Source organism: Myxine glutinosa, chromosome 6 (genome assembly GCF_964187855.1).
Source record: "Myxine glutinosa chromosome 6, kmMyxGlut1.1, whole genome shotgun sequence".
In the NCBI taxonomy this organism is placed as follows: domain Eukaryota; kingdom Metazoa; phylum Chordata; class Myxini; order Myxiniformes; family Myxinidae; genus Myxine; species Myxine glutinosa.
In genome coordinates, this window is record NC_136266.1 from 178002618 (window position 1) to 178018439 (window position 15822).

Sequence of the window (15822 nt, forward strand, 5' to 3'; positions counted from 1 at the left end):
TCGAAGGTACATTGTGCACAGGTACAGGTATGTTCTGATCCACACTGCAATTCCCTTCGGAACACATCTCATTGGGTGGTGGAAATGACCAAAGATTGACAGGGCATTCACCTTTTGACAATATCTTCTCACAGATATCACAAGCACTACATATGTAACACCCATTTGTATACCTCAGCTACCTACCAGTCCTGCCAATCTACCCCTAATGCTTCTCAGTGCCTATCGAATTATAATTGATACCTTTGTACGGTTCCGATTTGCTTTGTTTCCAGTTGTGCCCTTCTGTGGTTGGCAGGGATTACTATGATGATGGTGCTGTCACACCTGACTTGGTACTGGGGAGGTATGGCAGACATGCGCAGATGTGTTCAAAATGTTTTGGTGACCATGTGGGGTGTGCGGTGAGTACCAAGGTCACCTATACTCAGACAGAAGTCCCTTTGACCTTTGACCGGATACTTGGCTGTATCCCCACCTCCTTACCTTCATCCATAAATGTACTTTGTCTGTGTTGTATATTAACTCACCTTATTACTACCATTAACTGAAAATCCACATCTAACTTTTATAGTAAAATTTAAGGTACTGACAGTATGAAGTGGTGCAGTGAACGGTGGTATGCTCATGCATGGTGCATAGTATATAGGTGTGTTGGTGTGCAGCACAGAAGCATGGTGTGTAGGTTATAGTCATGTGTTAATGTGTGGTGTGCTTGTGCTTCTCGTGCATTGCGGATCAGTGTTGTCATCGCATTGTGGAGTGGTGTGCAGCACACAATATGGAACTGGTGCTCTTGCGGGGTGTGCTTATTGACGTTGTGCGGCATGGTGTGGTCATTCACCTTGTGGAGCGGTGTGCCCATTCACCTTGTGGAGCGGTGTGCCCATTCACCTTGTGGAGTGGTGTGCCCATTCACCTTGTGGAGCGGTGTGCCCATTCACCTTGTGGAGTGGTGTGCCCATTCACCTTGTGGAGTGGTGTGTCCATTCACCTTGTGGAGCGGTGTGCCCATTCACTTTGTGGGTCGGTGTGCCCATTCACCTTGTTGAGCGGTGTGCCCATTCACCTTGTGGAGCGGTGTGCCCATTCACCTTGTGGAGCGGTGTGTCCATTCACCTTGTGGAGCGGTGTACCATTCACCTTGTGGAGTGGTGTGCCCTTTCACCTTGTGGAGTGGTGTGCCCATTCACCTTGTGGAGCAATGTGCTCATTCACCTTGTGGAGCAATGTGCTCATTCACCTTGTAGATCGGTGTGCCCATTCACCTTGTGGAGCAATGTGCTCATTCACCTTGTGGAGCCCATTCACCTTGTGGAGCAATGTGCCCATTCACCTTGTGGAGCAATGTGCTCATTCACCTTGTGGAGTGGTGTGGTCATTCACCTTGTGGAGCAATGTGCTCATTCACCTTGTGGAGCAATGTGCTCTTTCCCCTTGTGGAGTGGTGTGCTCATTCACCTTGTGGAGCAATGTGCTCATTCACCTTGTGGAGCCCATTCACCTTGTGGAGCAATGTGCCCATTCACCTTGTGGAGCAATGTGCTCATTCACCTTGTGGAGCAATGTGCTCATTCACCTTGTGGAGCAATGTGCTCATTCACCTTGTGGAGCAATGTGCTCTTTCCCCTTGTGGAGTGGTGTGCTCATTCACCTTGTGGAGCAATGTGCTCATTCACCTTATGGAGTGGTGTGGTCATTCACCTTGTGGAGCAATGTGCTCATTCACCTTGTGGAGCAATGTGCTCATTCACCTTGTGAAGTGGTGTCCCTATTCACCTTGTGGAGCAATGTGCCCATTCACCTTGTGGAGCAATGTGCTCATTCACCCTGTGGAGCAATGTGCCCATTCACCCTGTGGAGCAATGTGCTCATTCACCTTGTGGAACGGTGTGGTCATTCACATTATGCCACATGGACCAGTATGCAGCATGCGCGATGTATAGGTGCTGAAGTGTGGTGTGGTGCTGCAGACTTGGTGCATTTTTGCTCCGAAGAGTTATCATTGATGGCGAAGACAGAAGGTTCGATAAGATGCGAAACAATCTGCTCCTATTCTTCATCTACTGGACATTGCAGGGTAAAGGTCATAATTTATAACACACCTTTGAATAATATATCAAAACAGTTCACAATCCCATAATAAGTGAGATTCCCACAGTAAGTACTTCATGATGTATTATAGAGGAATTGCCATAATACCCTGGTGAGTGATCCTCCGACTAAAACGCCAAATGTGGTAATTGTACTCATTTTCACAGCACCTGACCACAGGTGCTTAAAGTTAATGAGATGTGTGTGAACATTCATGCTTTGAGAACCCACGATGATCCTTTGTTCCCGCAGCCATGTGGATAATATTAACAACACTACCAACGCTACTGTTAAACACAAACAATGCTGAACCACCCGTGGGTCTACGTGACTACCTGGGATGGATCATCTGGACCATTGGATTTGGCATAGAGTGTGCGGCTGACCAGCAGAAGTACATGTTCCGCAGAAATCCCACAAACCGGGTGAGGCCCTCAAAGAGACTTCAACTTGATGTGAATCCATGAATCCAGCATCTAAAATAATAATAATAATAATAATAATAATAATAATAAGTAGAAAACATATGAAAATGCAAAGCGCGTCCACATCCGTTTGTATTCAGATGTTTTCTTCTTTCATAAGCTAAACATGACGAAAACAAAAGTCACAAAATGAAAATTGACCATTTTATGCAGCCTTAACCTTTGACCTTTTGATATAAAAAAAACAAAAACAATCGGCTTCTACGTTTTCATTGGTGAATCAATTCAGTGAATTAAAATTAGAGGTAATTCAGACGAAAATTGATGATTTTATGTGACGTTGACCTTTGACCTTTGACCAAATTATTTATTTGTCTTCTCCGTATTCTCATAATAACGCTTTGGTGAAAATTTGATGCCGAAATCGAATGGTAAATTTAAATTTCAGGTTAATCTGGTGAAAATTGATGATCTTATGTGATGCTGACCTTTGACCTTTTGACCAAATTATTAATTTGTCTTCTCCATGTTCTCATAATAAATCTTTGGTGAAAATTTGATGCCAAATTCAAATAGTAAATTGAAATTTCAGGTTAATCTGGTGAAAATTGAGGATTTTATGTGACGCTGACCTTTGACCTTTTGACCAAATTATTAATTTGCTGTGCGGGACAGGTTAACAATAATTATATGAATAGATAATGGTTTTTACCACTCGGAGTCACATATGGTCGTTCACCTATGACATAAAAAAAACCTGGGAGCATGATGTGCTTATAGTGCGAGAGCTGCCACCCGCACAACCACACTCCGAGATTGTGAAATCCTAGATCCCCCCCCCCCCCTCCCCTCCCAGGAAATTTTGAAATTTCAGGCTGCATTTTACACACTGGCGCATTTTTGGCCTTTTGAGAGGGGGGGGGGGGGTGTCGGCAAAATATTTCAGGGTTTCAACTAATTCAAAGAGAATAAAAAATGATGATCAGGCTGAAGGTGATGTACCTGCAGTTGTCTTTTTATATTTTTGTAAGTTGTCTATTTCAGCAAAAATCAGTGGAAGATTCAGAAATTCAAAACCTCATTTTAGAAACTTTTCCCATTTTGTGAGTTTGTTTGATTTCAGTGAAATGAGGCAAAAAAACACCTTCATCCTTGAGTCATTTGCTGGACAAAAGTGATTTGCTAATGTCAAGATGTCGATATCGGCTGTGCGATCTTTCACGTCTTGGCAGATCCGTGTTGTTCACCTTTTGGTGGCTCATGGTTGACCTCAGGTAGTTTCACTTTTCTCAGGACTGACTGACCTCACTGCGATGTTGCCGAGGTGACTTGCAGGTGTGTAGTAAAGTTTGGGAACTTTGTGGACTTCCGTGAAGAGCTTCTTACTGACCGGATCCGTAGACATGGCCTGGCAAATTGTCTCCTTGCTAGTTACACGGACCACGCTGATCTCCAATCTTATAAGATCAGGTAACGTTTCTACCTGGAACCTTAGATGTTCTCGATTGATGTCATTAGCTCACCTGGAATGAAGTTCAGGGGAGCTCATGCGATGGCGTGTTGTCCGTCCGTCCATCCGTAAACACTTGAAACTTTCTCTCCCAAACAGCTGATGGGATTGCGATCAAATTTGGCACAAATGATACTTGTTGTGTTTCGACTAAAGTTTGTTCACGGTAAAAAAAATCGGGGTCTAAGGGGGTTTACCGGGGTCAAAGTGGATCCAGGTTTGACCCCCCCCCCCCCCCCCCCCAAATAGGAATTTGCTTTTTCCTCTTAAACTACATACACGATTTCGATGAAACTTCACCATAACCTTCGTCACCCGTGATGTACCGAAGTTTGTTCAGGGTATTAAAAAAAGATCTGCCCCTTTGGGGGTCTATGGGGAGTTGCCCCCCAAAATAGGTATTTGCTTTCTTCTCACAAACACACGCAATTTCGATGAAACTTCGCCACAACCTTCACCACATGCGATGTACCAAAGTATGTTCAAGGCATTAGAAAAATTTGGGTCTTAGGAGGTATATGGGGTTGGGGTAGGTGAGGTTGCCCCCCAAAATAGGTATTTTTTTGTTTGTTTGTTTAAAGTCTTATGATTATGTTATTATGATTCTACCTGCTGCCCTGTCTTCTAGCAACCATTGAAATTGGTTTAGAATACCTTTAGTCGGTGCAGTATGCTGTTTATTCTACCAGGTGAGCACGAGGGGTATTACCCCAATGTTTTTTGTACTGGTCTTCAATGGATTTGGATATTCTGGAATATTCCCCATTGGCAGCTTCGAGAATCTGCAGGGATCGCATTCCTTATTCATTCAAAACTTCTGTGAAGCTCTAGATCAAGAATGTCAAGGACTTAATCGAATTTCTGTCGGAAGTACTCTTCTAGAAGAGAAGCTGTGTACCTTTGTCTGTCCTCCCAGGTATAGCTGTCCTCCCAGGTAGAGCTGTCCTCCCAGGTAGTACTGGCCTTTCTGTTAAGCTCTCCGATTCCTCTACGACATGAACGTAGAACTTGTGAAACTCCTCGTTTCGTTGTTGTTAGAAGGTGCGTAACAAGGAGACGTCCTTCATTGTACTTTGGACGGATGTATCCTCGCCTTGTATTGAAGGAGCTGGGGCTCCCACGTCGATCGGAAGAATGGACGCGACAAAAAGCTGGAATTCATCCGAGTTGCTTTAATCAAACCAAACACTCAGGCACTCTGAAAAGCCCGTTTATCGGGCAGCAATATATATACATATTATCCCGGAGCGTTTGCCCAGGAAAGGCGAGAGGGGGCGTGGCCCAGCGTCCTGGCTGCGGCCTGGCAAGTTGAGGGCGAGCCTGCCCGGGCGTCCTGGACGAGCCCGGCATGGTGATCGCTCCGCGTCCTTGATAGGTGCAAGGCGATTGTGAAAACCCAGCGGTAGCCGCTACACACGTCCCCCCAGAATCGACTTGCACCGGCAGGGTCAATTTGAGGGGGGTCCTGATGACCCGGCCGAAGCGACCCCTGGCGGGTCGTGGGAGGGGGTCCGGTGTGGTGGTGGGCGGTCGAGTGGGGGGCACCGTGGACGGGGGGCGGCCTCGCCGCGGCGGAAGGGCCACCCGTGGTGGGTGGTCGACGTCCACGTGCGCCGGCTTGAGGCGGTCCACCGCAATCCGGTCCGACCTGCCGCCGATGTCGATGACGAACGACTTGTCGTCCCGTCGCAGCACCCGGAAGGGCCCGTCGTACGGCGGCCGGAGTGGCCCCCGATGTGCGTCGTGACGCACAAAAACATACTCCGCTGTGCGAAGTGCTGGGGGGACGTAGGACTGGGGGTCACCGTGGTGGGATGTTGGCACGGGGGCAAACCGTCGGGCGGCCTCCTGGAGGTCCGAGCGCTGGTGAGCTGCGGACCAGGGACTGGTAGCGTCGGGCACGAATTCGCCCGGGACGCGTAGCGCCTGGCCATAGACAAGCTCGGCGGTGGATGCCTGGAGGTCCTCCTTGGGGGCCGTGCGGAGGCCCAAAAGGACCCACGGCAGCCGGTCGGCCCAACCGCCGTCTTGAAGGCCGGCCATGAGCGCGGCCTTCATGGAGCGGTGGAATCGCTCGCACAACCCGTTTGCTTGGGGGTGGTAGGCCGTAGTACGGTGGAGCTTGGCCCCCAGGTTGCGGGCGACCGCGCCCCACAGCTCGGAGGTGAACTGTGGTCCGCGGTCTGACGAGATGTCCGCCGGTGCGCCGAAGCGGGCGACCCAGGTGGCGATGAAAGCCTGCGCCACGTCGGCGGTGGTGGTGGAGACGAGGGGAACGGCCTCCGGCCACCTGGTGGTCCTGTTCACCATGGTGAGCAGGTGTGTGAACCCCCGTGACGGGGGGAGGGGGCCCACCAGATCCACGTTGACGTGGTCGAAACGTCGTTCGGGCACGGTGAAAGGTGCCAGCGGGGCCTGGGTGTGTCGGTGGACCTTGGCCCGTTGGCAGGCCGTGCAGGTGCTGGTCCAATCGCGGACGTCCCGACAAAGGCCGTGCCAGACGAATCGCGCCGACACCAGCTTCAGGGAAGCTTTCCGGCCCGGGTGGGAAAGGCCGTGGAGGGAGGCGAAGATGCGGCGTTGCCAGGTGACGGGCACGATGGGGCGAGGCTGGCCTTGGGAGACGTCGCAGAGCAGGCCAGTGTCCGCGAAGGGGATGTCGGCCAGGCGGAGGCCCGTGTCCGCCGCCCGGAGGGCTTGCACCGTGGTGTCGGTGGTTTGGTCCGCCGCCATAAGCGCAAAGTCCACGCCCAGGTGGACCGCGTTCGCGCTGGCCCGGGAAAGACAGTCGGCCACGGCGTTGTTTTTGCCGGCGACGTGCCGGATGTCCGTGGTAAACTCCGACACGGCGGAGAGGTGGCGCTGTTGGCGGGCCGACCACGGCTCCGTGACCTTGGCCATGGCGTAAACCAACGGCTTGTGGTCGACGAACGCCGTGAAAGGTCGGCCCTCCAGGAGGTGGCGGAAATGGCGGACGGCCAGGTGTAGACCGAGGAGCTCCCGGTCAAACGTGCTGTATTTGAGCTCGTTCGGCCGGAGCTGCCAGCTGAAAAAAGCGAGTGGCTGCCAAACCCCGTTCACCCATTGCTCATGTACGGCGCCCACCGCATAGTCGGAGGCATCCGTGGTGAGGGCGATGGGAGCGTTGAGCACCGGGTGAGCGAGCAGTGTTGCGTCGGCGAGGGCCCGCTTTGAGCTTTGGAAGGCCGCATCCATTGCTGCGGACCAGGCGATGTCGTGCTTGGCCGGCTTGCCCCGGAGGGCTTCGTAGAGGGGCCGCATGAGTTGAGCAGCGCGGGGCACGAAGCGGTGATAAAAATTCACCATTCCCAGGAATTCCTGCAGGGCCTTTATGGTGCGGGGACGTGGGAACGTGGTGATGGCCTCGACCTTGGTTGGCAGCGGCATGGCCCCGTTCTTGGTGATGTGGTGGCCCAAAAAATCAACGGCCGTCGTGCCGAAGTGGCATTTGGCCGGGTTGACGATGAGGCCGTGCTCGCTGAGGCGCCCGAACAGTGTTCGGAGGTGGAGGAGGTGCTCAGCCCGGGACGTGCTGGCGACGAGGATGTCGTCCAGGTAAACGAAAAGGAACGGCAGGTCACGCAGCACGCCGTCCATCAAGCGCTGGAACGCCTGAGCCGCGTTCTTGAGACCAAACGGCATCCGCAAGAATTCGAATAAGCCGAACGGCGTGATGACTGCCGTTTTAGGGACGTCGGCCGCCCTGACAGGTACCTGGTGATATCCCCGTATGAGATCAATTTTCGAAAAAATGACCCGTCCCGCCAGACGGGCGGAGAAGTCTTGGATATGCGGGATCGGGTACCTGTCGGGGGTGGTAGCGTCATTGAGACGGCGGTAGTCGCCACACGGGCGCCATCCACCCCCCGGCTTTGGCACGATGTGCAGTGGCGAGGCCCACGCGCTATCGGAGCGCCGCACGATGCCGAGGTGCTCCAACGCGTCGAATTCGGCCTTCGCCACGGCGAGCTTGGCTGGGTCGAGGCGGCGGGCCCTGGCGTAGACCGGCGGACCCGTGGTTGGTATGTGGTGCTCGATCCCATGCCGTACTGCGACGGCCGAAAACGTCGGCCGCGTGAGGGCCGGGAACTCCGTGAGCAGGCGAGCAAACGCGTTCGCCTCCGGGGAAGGCGCATGCCAGCTCGGTCGGTGCGGAGCTGCTCAATGTGCATACCAGCGAGCTGAAGGTTTCGGTGTTGATTAAACGACGCCGTTGGACGTCCACCAGCAGTCCGTGTGCGCAGAGGAAGTCGGCGCCTAGCAGAGCCATGGGCACGTTTGCGGTTACAAACGTCCAAGCAAAGCGTTGGCCGCCGAAGCAGAGGGTGACGTTGCGCGGGCCGAAGGTGCGGATGGTCGATCCGTTGGCCGCAACCAAGGAGGGGCCGCAAACCGCGGATTGCCTGTCCTGGTCAGAGGCGGGTATGACGCTCAGTTGGGCGCCGGTGTCGCACAGGATGCGCCGTCCGGACGCTTTATCCGTGATGAACAGTAAGTTGCCCGTGTGGCCGGCGCTCATGGCTGGTAATGAACGCCGGCCCGGCCGTTTCCCGGCCTGCCGAAGGTGCACGGGGGTCGGCATGTCCGGGCCTTCTGTCCGAACCTGGCATGATAGTAACACCACGCTTGGTCAGGTGGAGGCCCCGGTCGTCGTGCTGGAGGTGGTCGGCTCGGTGTAGCGGCCGCCAATTGCGTCGGCAGTTCGGTCGTCGACCGTGCCGGGTGCTCGGGCGCCATGGGTGTTGCGTCGGACGGCGGTGGGTCCCATGTCGCCGCTGCGATGCGCTGTCCTGCGGCGGAGATCTTGTCGGCTTCTCTGGCAAGGGCCCGGGGATCTGTGATCGTCGTGCTTGCCAGGGCGAGGCGTACCGGGTTAGGCAGCTGACAGAGGAACAGCTCCCGGAACAGGAATGCCGGAGAGTGCTCGCCGAGCAGTGAAAGCATGTAGTCCATTCGCTCGGAAGGGCGCGTGTCGCCGAGCTCGGGCAGGTCGAGCAGGCGCCGTGCGCGTTCCGCCGATGGGAGGGCGAAAGCGTCGAGGAGAAGCTTCTTAATCGCGCCGTATTTGTCAGCGGCTGGCGGGCTCTCGAGGAGGCTCAGGGCGCGGGCCGCGGTGGCCGAACCGAGCGCTGCTACCACATGGTGGAAGCGGGTGTCGTCGGCCGTGATGCCTCGCAGGGCGAACAGGGAATCCGCCTGTGCGAACCAAACCGCCGCGTGAGCCTCCCAGAAGGTAGGCAGTTTAAGGGCGACTGCCGTGTCCATGTCGGTAGGTCACCAATGAAGGAGCTGGGGCTCCCACGTCGATCGGAAGAATGGACGCGACAAAAAGCTGGAATTCACCCGAGTTGCTTTAATCAAACCAAACACTCAGGCACTCTGAAAAGCCCGTTTATCGGGCAGCAATATATATACATATTATCCCGGAGCGTTTGCCCAGGAAAGGCGAGAGGGGCGTGGCCCAGCGTCCTGGCTGCGGCCTGGCAAGTTGAGGGCGAGCCTGCCCGGGCATCCTGGACGAGCCCGGCATGGTGATTGCTCCGCGTCCTTGATAGGTGCAAGGCGATTGTGAAAACCCAGCGGTAGCCGCTACAGTATCCTCATTGACACCTGTTCTGCCCAAGAGAGGACGTGGTATTGCAGCTTCAAGCCGAAGAATGTCCTGAAGGTCTCAATCGACCAGGTTTGGCCACCTGCACGTCCGACATATTCGTCGTTCGAACTTCCGCTGGCAATATCCAAGGTATTCAGCAACACTTCATAGTTCGACAAAATGTCGCTCAAACATCCTGTTGTCACAGTCCAGAGTCGGGCAAAGTGGTCTCAGCTGATGAGGTTTCTCTATGCTAACGCGAATCTGCTTTGGGGAAAACGTTACTAGTTTGATTTTTACCCTGCGCTCGTGAAGCGAAAAGCGAGGTGAGACAATCGGGTGCGTCCGTACGTGTGCGTAAGTGTCTGCATTTTTAAAATCAATTTTCTCAGCAACCGTTGGTCCGATTGACACGAAATGTTACCATAGCAGCTCCTCCCCTTGTAGATTTTTACATTCATAATTATGACGTCATACGTCACGTGGTACAGGCGCCATCTTGGAAAAAGGTTACACCTCTATCTCCGAAACCGCTCAATGGAAAAAAAAGAAAAAGGAAACAGGCTCATTGTCAAGTACTCCCCATGGGGAATAAGATATATTAATGATGTCATCAGTGCCTTCATTATGACGTCATAATTCAACAGGTACAACGCTTGACCTGATCAGTATGGAAAAAATTCTCTGCAACTGTTACTCTGAGTTACACAAGATTTTCACCATAGGAGTACCTCCTCCTATATAATTTTAATGATACGTATGACGTCACATGTCACGTGGTACAGGTGCCATCTTGGAAAAGCCAAAAAACATTGCACCTCTATATCTCCGAAATTGCTCCATGGAAAAAATTGAAACGTAGCTCATTGTAAAGAACTCCACATGGGGAATAAGTGTTAACGATGACGTCATTGGTGCCTTCATTATGACGTCATAATGCGAGAGGGACAACGCTTCGTCTGATTAGTTTGAAATTTATTGAGCGTTTATTGAGCTACACAACAATTATATTGGAGAATATAAATGTATGATGTAATCGCTCACGTGGTCTGGCAGCCATATTGGATCAAATGAAAAAACCCTTGAAAAACAGAAGAGTTGGCTCACACCAAGTTGACTGCGCAGACTAAGGATTCCATGAACACCATCTAGTTTCAAAGACGAGATCCAGCGCATCTTGAATCCGCTTCTTTTTGCGGGAAACTTCCTGAAGGCATAAATTGTTCCAGTGGCCACAGCAATGAACATGAATGGCCGAGCTGCTCTCATGCTGAATTTGAGTAGCAACACCAGTAATCCTTCCCTGCATATGTGATGCCCCCATCATATGCTTGACCTGAACATTGATCCAGCCCTAGATTGCAGCGAATCAGAACATCTTCCAGGGTCTTTGTGAAGGTTTCACTGGCAATGTCTGGCACCTCAACAAATCCCAGGGATTCCTCGTATACCTGGTAGTTGTCCTCAACCCACGTTACACAAATATTCACCTGTCCTTTGCAAAAACAAATCAGTTGTTTCATCGCCAATAGTTGAGTACCTGCCTGCTTCCTTCACTTCAGTCAGGACTGAATTGCTTTCAGGAACAAATTGCTTTCAGCATCATCATGACCTCGAATGGGATGGATGGGATGCCCCTGTCTGAGCAAATACCATTTCCATGTCTTCGCTGGTCTTGCCTCAATGCTTGGTTCAGCTCCACATCTATCCCAGTCCTTCCCAAAGATTTAAGCTTTAAGATTCTGGTCCAATCTCCATATGGACCGCCTGGTCTCTGGAGAATCTCCTCGTCCTTGGGTTGATGTGCCGTATTGCCTTGACAGCATATTCCAGGTAATGTCTGCTCGTCTCCAGAGGCCTATTCATATACTCCATAAAAAACCCACAAAAACGCTCCGTTGGTTGTTATCTCCATATGCCGGTTTCCGAACGTGGAACTGGAGTCTTCCCAGGTATCAAAGTATCCACCTTTGTGTGTGTAGCGTTCAGAGAGGTTAAAACAAGTAAGGACTAAAATACCTGAAATGGGAATCGATCCGCAGTGGTGATTGAAAGAGAACGTGAAGTTTTGGGCCTTACCCTTGATCGGAGCAGGATACCACCTCAGGCTTTCTCTCTTCTGTCTCTTGTTTTTCTTTCCCTTTCTCTTTTGCGTTTTCACATTGTATTTTGGAGCATGAAATCGAGGGACATCATTTTCAAGCTTTGCTTAGGACCAACCTCTCCCATATAATGATTGAAATACGAATATCGTTATTAGACAACTCTTGTATGGTGCTGCTCTCTATTGCGTTCTCATCTTGTGTAATACTGCGCATTGTTATTTGCATATTCTGTATCTATTATCTTATTCTAATATCTACCATCGCTTTCTTTGTCTTGCAGATTGATTGTTCATCGTTGTTGCTAATAAACCTGCATTCAATTGATACATCCTTGTTTATGAACAATCAACTCATCTGAAGATGCCTGCTGCAGTCTGCCCCTTCCCGAGCTGTGTCTACGTTACTGACAGCACTGACAATGCCGTTGCTGCTATCCAGCTCTCCATCCACGCCATGACTCACACGTCCATTGCACCAGCAAAACCGGACAAAGTCAGCCGTCCTCGTATCCAAACCGGCGGTACCAGCGAAGATTGGCAATATTTCACCAGAAGATGGGATGGTTACAAGGCAGCGACCCAGATAATCGGCAATGATGTTCGCGTTCAACTCCTTGAATGTTGTGATGATAACCTACGACGTGACCTCCACCGCAGCAACCCACGCATTGAAATCAAGGACGAGGCAGCTATACTACAAGCCATTCGGTCCCTTGCTGTCCGAGAGGAGAATACCATGGTGTCTCGCGTAAACCTCCACAACATGCGACAGGACCGAGAAGAACCAATTCGTACCTACGCAGCCCGTCTGGCTGGTCAAGCTGAGATCTGCAAGTTTTCTGTTGTATGCTCATGCAATCCCCCTACTGATGTCAACTACACCAAGGACATGGTTCGCGATGTCCTATGTCGGGGACTCGCCGATCAAGATATACAACAGGACATTCTCGGCGATCAAAATCAGAACATGAGCTTGGAGGAAGTTCTCATTTTCGTCGAGGCCAAGGAAGCAGGGAAACGTTCCCAGAATGCCTTGCTCGATAGTGAAGGCGCTCATGGCGCAAGCCAATACAAAAACTGGAAGAACAAAAGAGCCCTGATCACTGCCGACAAGCAGGCGGCCATTTGTAGTTATTGCGGCAAAACTGGTCATGGCAAACAGCCGAACATCGACCAAAGGCGTCAATTCTGCAATGCCTACGGGAAAACATGCAGTAAATGCGCCACTCGCGGCCATTTTGCACATGTCTGCCGGGGAGGCACGAAAAAGGCGGACAACAAACCTACGGACAAATCAATGGATGCTCATGATGTGGAAGAAAGCAGCCAGGTCCACGATCTCCTCTGCTCTGTCACGGAACGAGAAACGGCCATTTGGAAGCCGCAAATTAAAAGGGCCATGGCCACCTTGTCAACTCCACTACACCTCGACCACCATATATTTGACCACCTCTCTGGCTGGACCAAGAAGAAGTCTCAACCACAGCCGTACATAAAACTCATAGCACGGATCGATAAGGAATCTTATGACCATTTCGGCCAGCCACTGTCATCCCGACCAAAATCGGCCAGGCTCCAGGCCATGGCCGACACTGGCTGTCAAAGCTGCCTCACAGGACTTAATATTTTCCACAAACTCGGGCTGCGTAATGAAGACCTGTTACCTGTCAACCTGAAGATGAATGCTGTTAACAGTGGAAGGGTCCGGATTATCGGCGCCATGCTCCTACACCTGTCTGGTCGCACAGCCAATGGCGACATTATTGAAACCCGACAAATCTGCTACATCTCACCTGACACACGGAACATGTATCTCAGTCGTGAAGCATGCGTTGATCTAGGCCTCGTGTCTAGTAGCTTCCCAACCATTGGCGAATCCAACACAGTTGGTGCTGCAGTGGCAGCAGTTATCGATGCAAATTGTAACTGCCCGGAAAGATCGCTTCCCCCTACACTGCCTACATCTATCCCATTTCCGGCCACTGACGAGAACCGAGAGAGGCTGGAGAAATGGCTACTGGAGTACTACAAAAGCAGCACATTCAATGTCTGCGAACACCAGCCACTACCCCACATGGAAGGTCCGCCTCTCACACTGATGGTTGACCCCGAGGCAACACCAAAAGCAGTGCACACCCCAGTGCCTGTCCCCTTACACTGGCAGGCAGAAGTCAAGGCTGGTATCGATCGCGACATCAGGTTAGGGGTTCTGGAACCGGTGCCAATTGGTGAACCAGTGACATGGTGCAGCAGAATGGTCGTCTGTCCAAAGAAGGATGGGACCCCACGGAGGACAGTTGATCTGCAACCACTGAATGCGCACTGCACACGTGAGACCCACCACACCCAGTCACCCTTCCATCAAGCAATGGCGGTGCCACATAACACCAAAAAGACGGTAACAGACGCCTGGAATGGCTATCACAGCGTTCCAATCAGAGAATGTGACCGCCATCTGACAACGTTCATCACACCATGGGGCCGATACCGTTACTGCACCACTCCCCAAGGTTACATCGCTTCAGGTGATGGATACTCCAGACGATTTGACGAAATTGTATCGGACTTCAAAAACAAGTCCAAATGTATTGATGATACCATCATGTGGAGCGACACATTGGAAGAGAGCTTTTTTCAGGCATGCAACTGGCTCGACCTGTGCGGCCGTAATGGGATTACGCAAAATCCGACGAAATTCCATTTTGGTCAGGACACGGTCGAATTCGCTGGATTCGAGATCACCATGGACAGTGTACGACCATGCCAAAGGTATCTCCAAGCGATACAGGACTTCCCCACACCAAAAACAATTACTGACATTCGCTCCTGGTTTGGGCTAGTCAATCAGGTAACATACTGCTTCAGCATGACCGAGAGGATGCGACCTTTTCGGGACCTCCTAAAATCATGCACCCCCTTCTACTGGGATGCAACACTACAATCCCTATTCGAAGAATCAAAACGACTCATCATATCTGAAGTCGCAAATGGGGTCCAGATCTTTGATAAGGAACGGACAACATGTCTCGCAACTGACTGGTCGAAGGATGGGATTGGCTTCTGGCTCCTCCAAAAACACTGCAGATGCCCTGGTGAAACCCCACAGTGCTGCCCCGATGGCTGGAAAATCACCCTTGCTGGAGGCCGCTTCACCCATGCGTATGACGTCACATGTCACGTGGTACAGGTGCCATCTTGGAAAAGCCAAAAAACATTGCACCTCTATATCTCCGAAATTGCTCCATGGAAAAAATTGAAACGTAGCTCATTGTAAAGAACTCCACATGGGGAATAAGTGTTAACGATGACGTCATTGGTGCCTTCATTATGACGTCATAATGCGAGAGGGACAACGCTTCGTCTGATTAGTTTGAAATTTATTGAGCGTTTATTGAGCTACACAACAATTATATTGGAGAATATAAATGTATGATGTAATCGCTCACGTGGTCTGGCAGCCATATTGGATCAAATGATTAGCGGCTGCAGTCGTTTGCCGCTGCGTTTGCCGCTGCGTTTGCCGCTTTGCCTCCTCGACCTTGGCCTCGTACTCGTCCCTTCGCTCCTGCCTGGCATGGCTCTGAAGTACTCCGCCGCAAGGCTTCTTCTGCTCAATACCCGCTCCACCCCATCATGCATCTCTGCCATCAAATCAAATGGACTCCTCCGACGACCCAGGTACATTCACCGTGGCTCCGGTCGCAAGTTTGTTTATTCGCAATCAGGTCACTCCATCCCCGTCCTCTGGTCGGCTCAGCGCACTCTCACTCTTCGTCCCAGCGCACCTGGTCACAGCAACCCACACGATCGCACCTCTTGCCTACGAACCCTGGCTAAATCACCTGAATTCATCCCTGCTGTTCAAAACAACATCAAGCTCACCCTGTTCAACACCCGGTCCCTCAACAATAAATGCCTCATCCTGAACGAATACATCCTGGATAACAAACTGGACTTTCTCTGTCTCACCGAAACCTGGCAACAACCTCTGGACTACTACACACTCAACCTCACCACACCCAGTGGATATTCCTACGTCAATAAACCACGCTCGGAGGGCCGAGGTGGTGGAATT

General features: G+C 51.5%; 1 protein-coding gene across 1 annotated transcript in view; it reads left to right on the forward strand.

Moving 5' to 3' along the window:
• The window catches only part of LOC137428987 (uncharacterized), a 48229-nt gene that overhangs the window by 23993 nt on the left and 8414 nt on the right, over positions 1-15822 (forward strand). The window contains exons 2-4 of the mRNA XM_068118939.2: positions 299-404; positions 1974-2080; positions 2347-2519. Coding sequence (XP_067975040.2) covers positions 299-404; positions 1974-2080; positions 2347-2519 — 386 coding nt within the window. The remainder of the gene's footprint in view (positions 1-298; positions 405-1973; positions 2081-2346; positions 2520-15822) is intronic.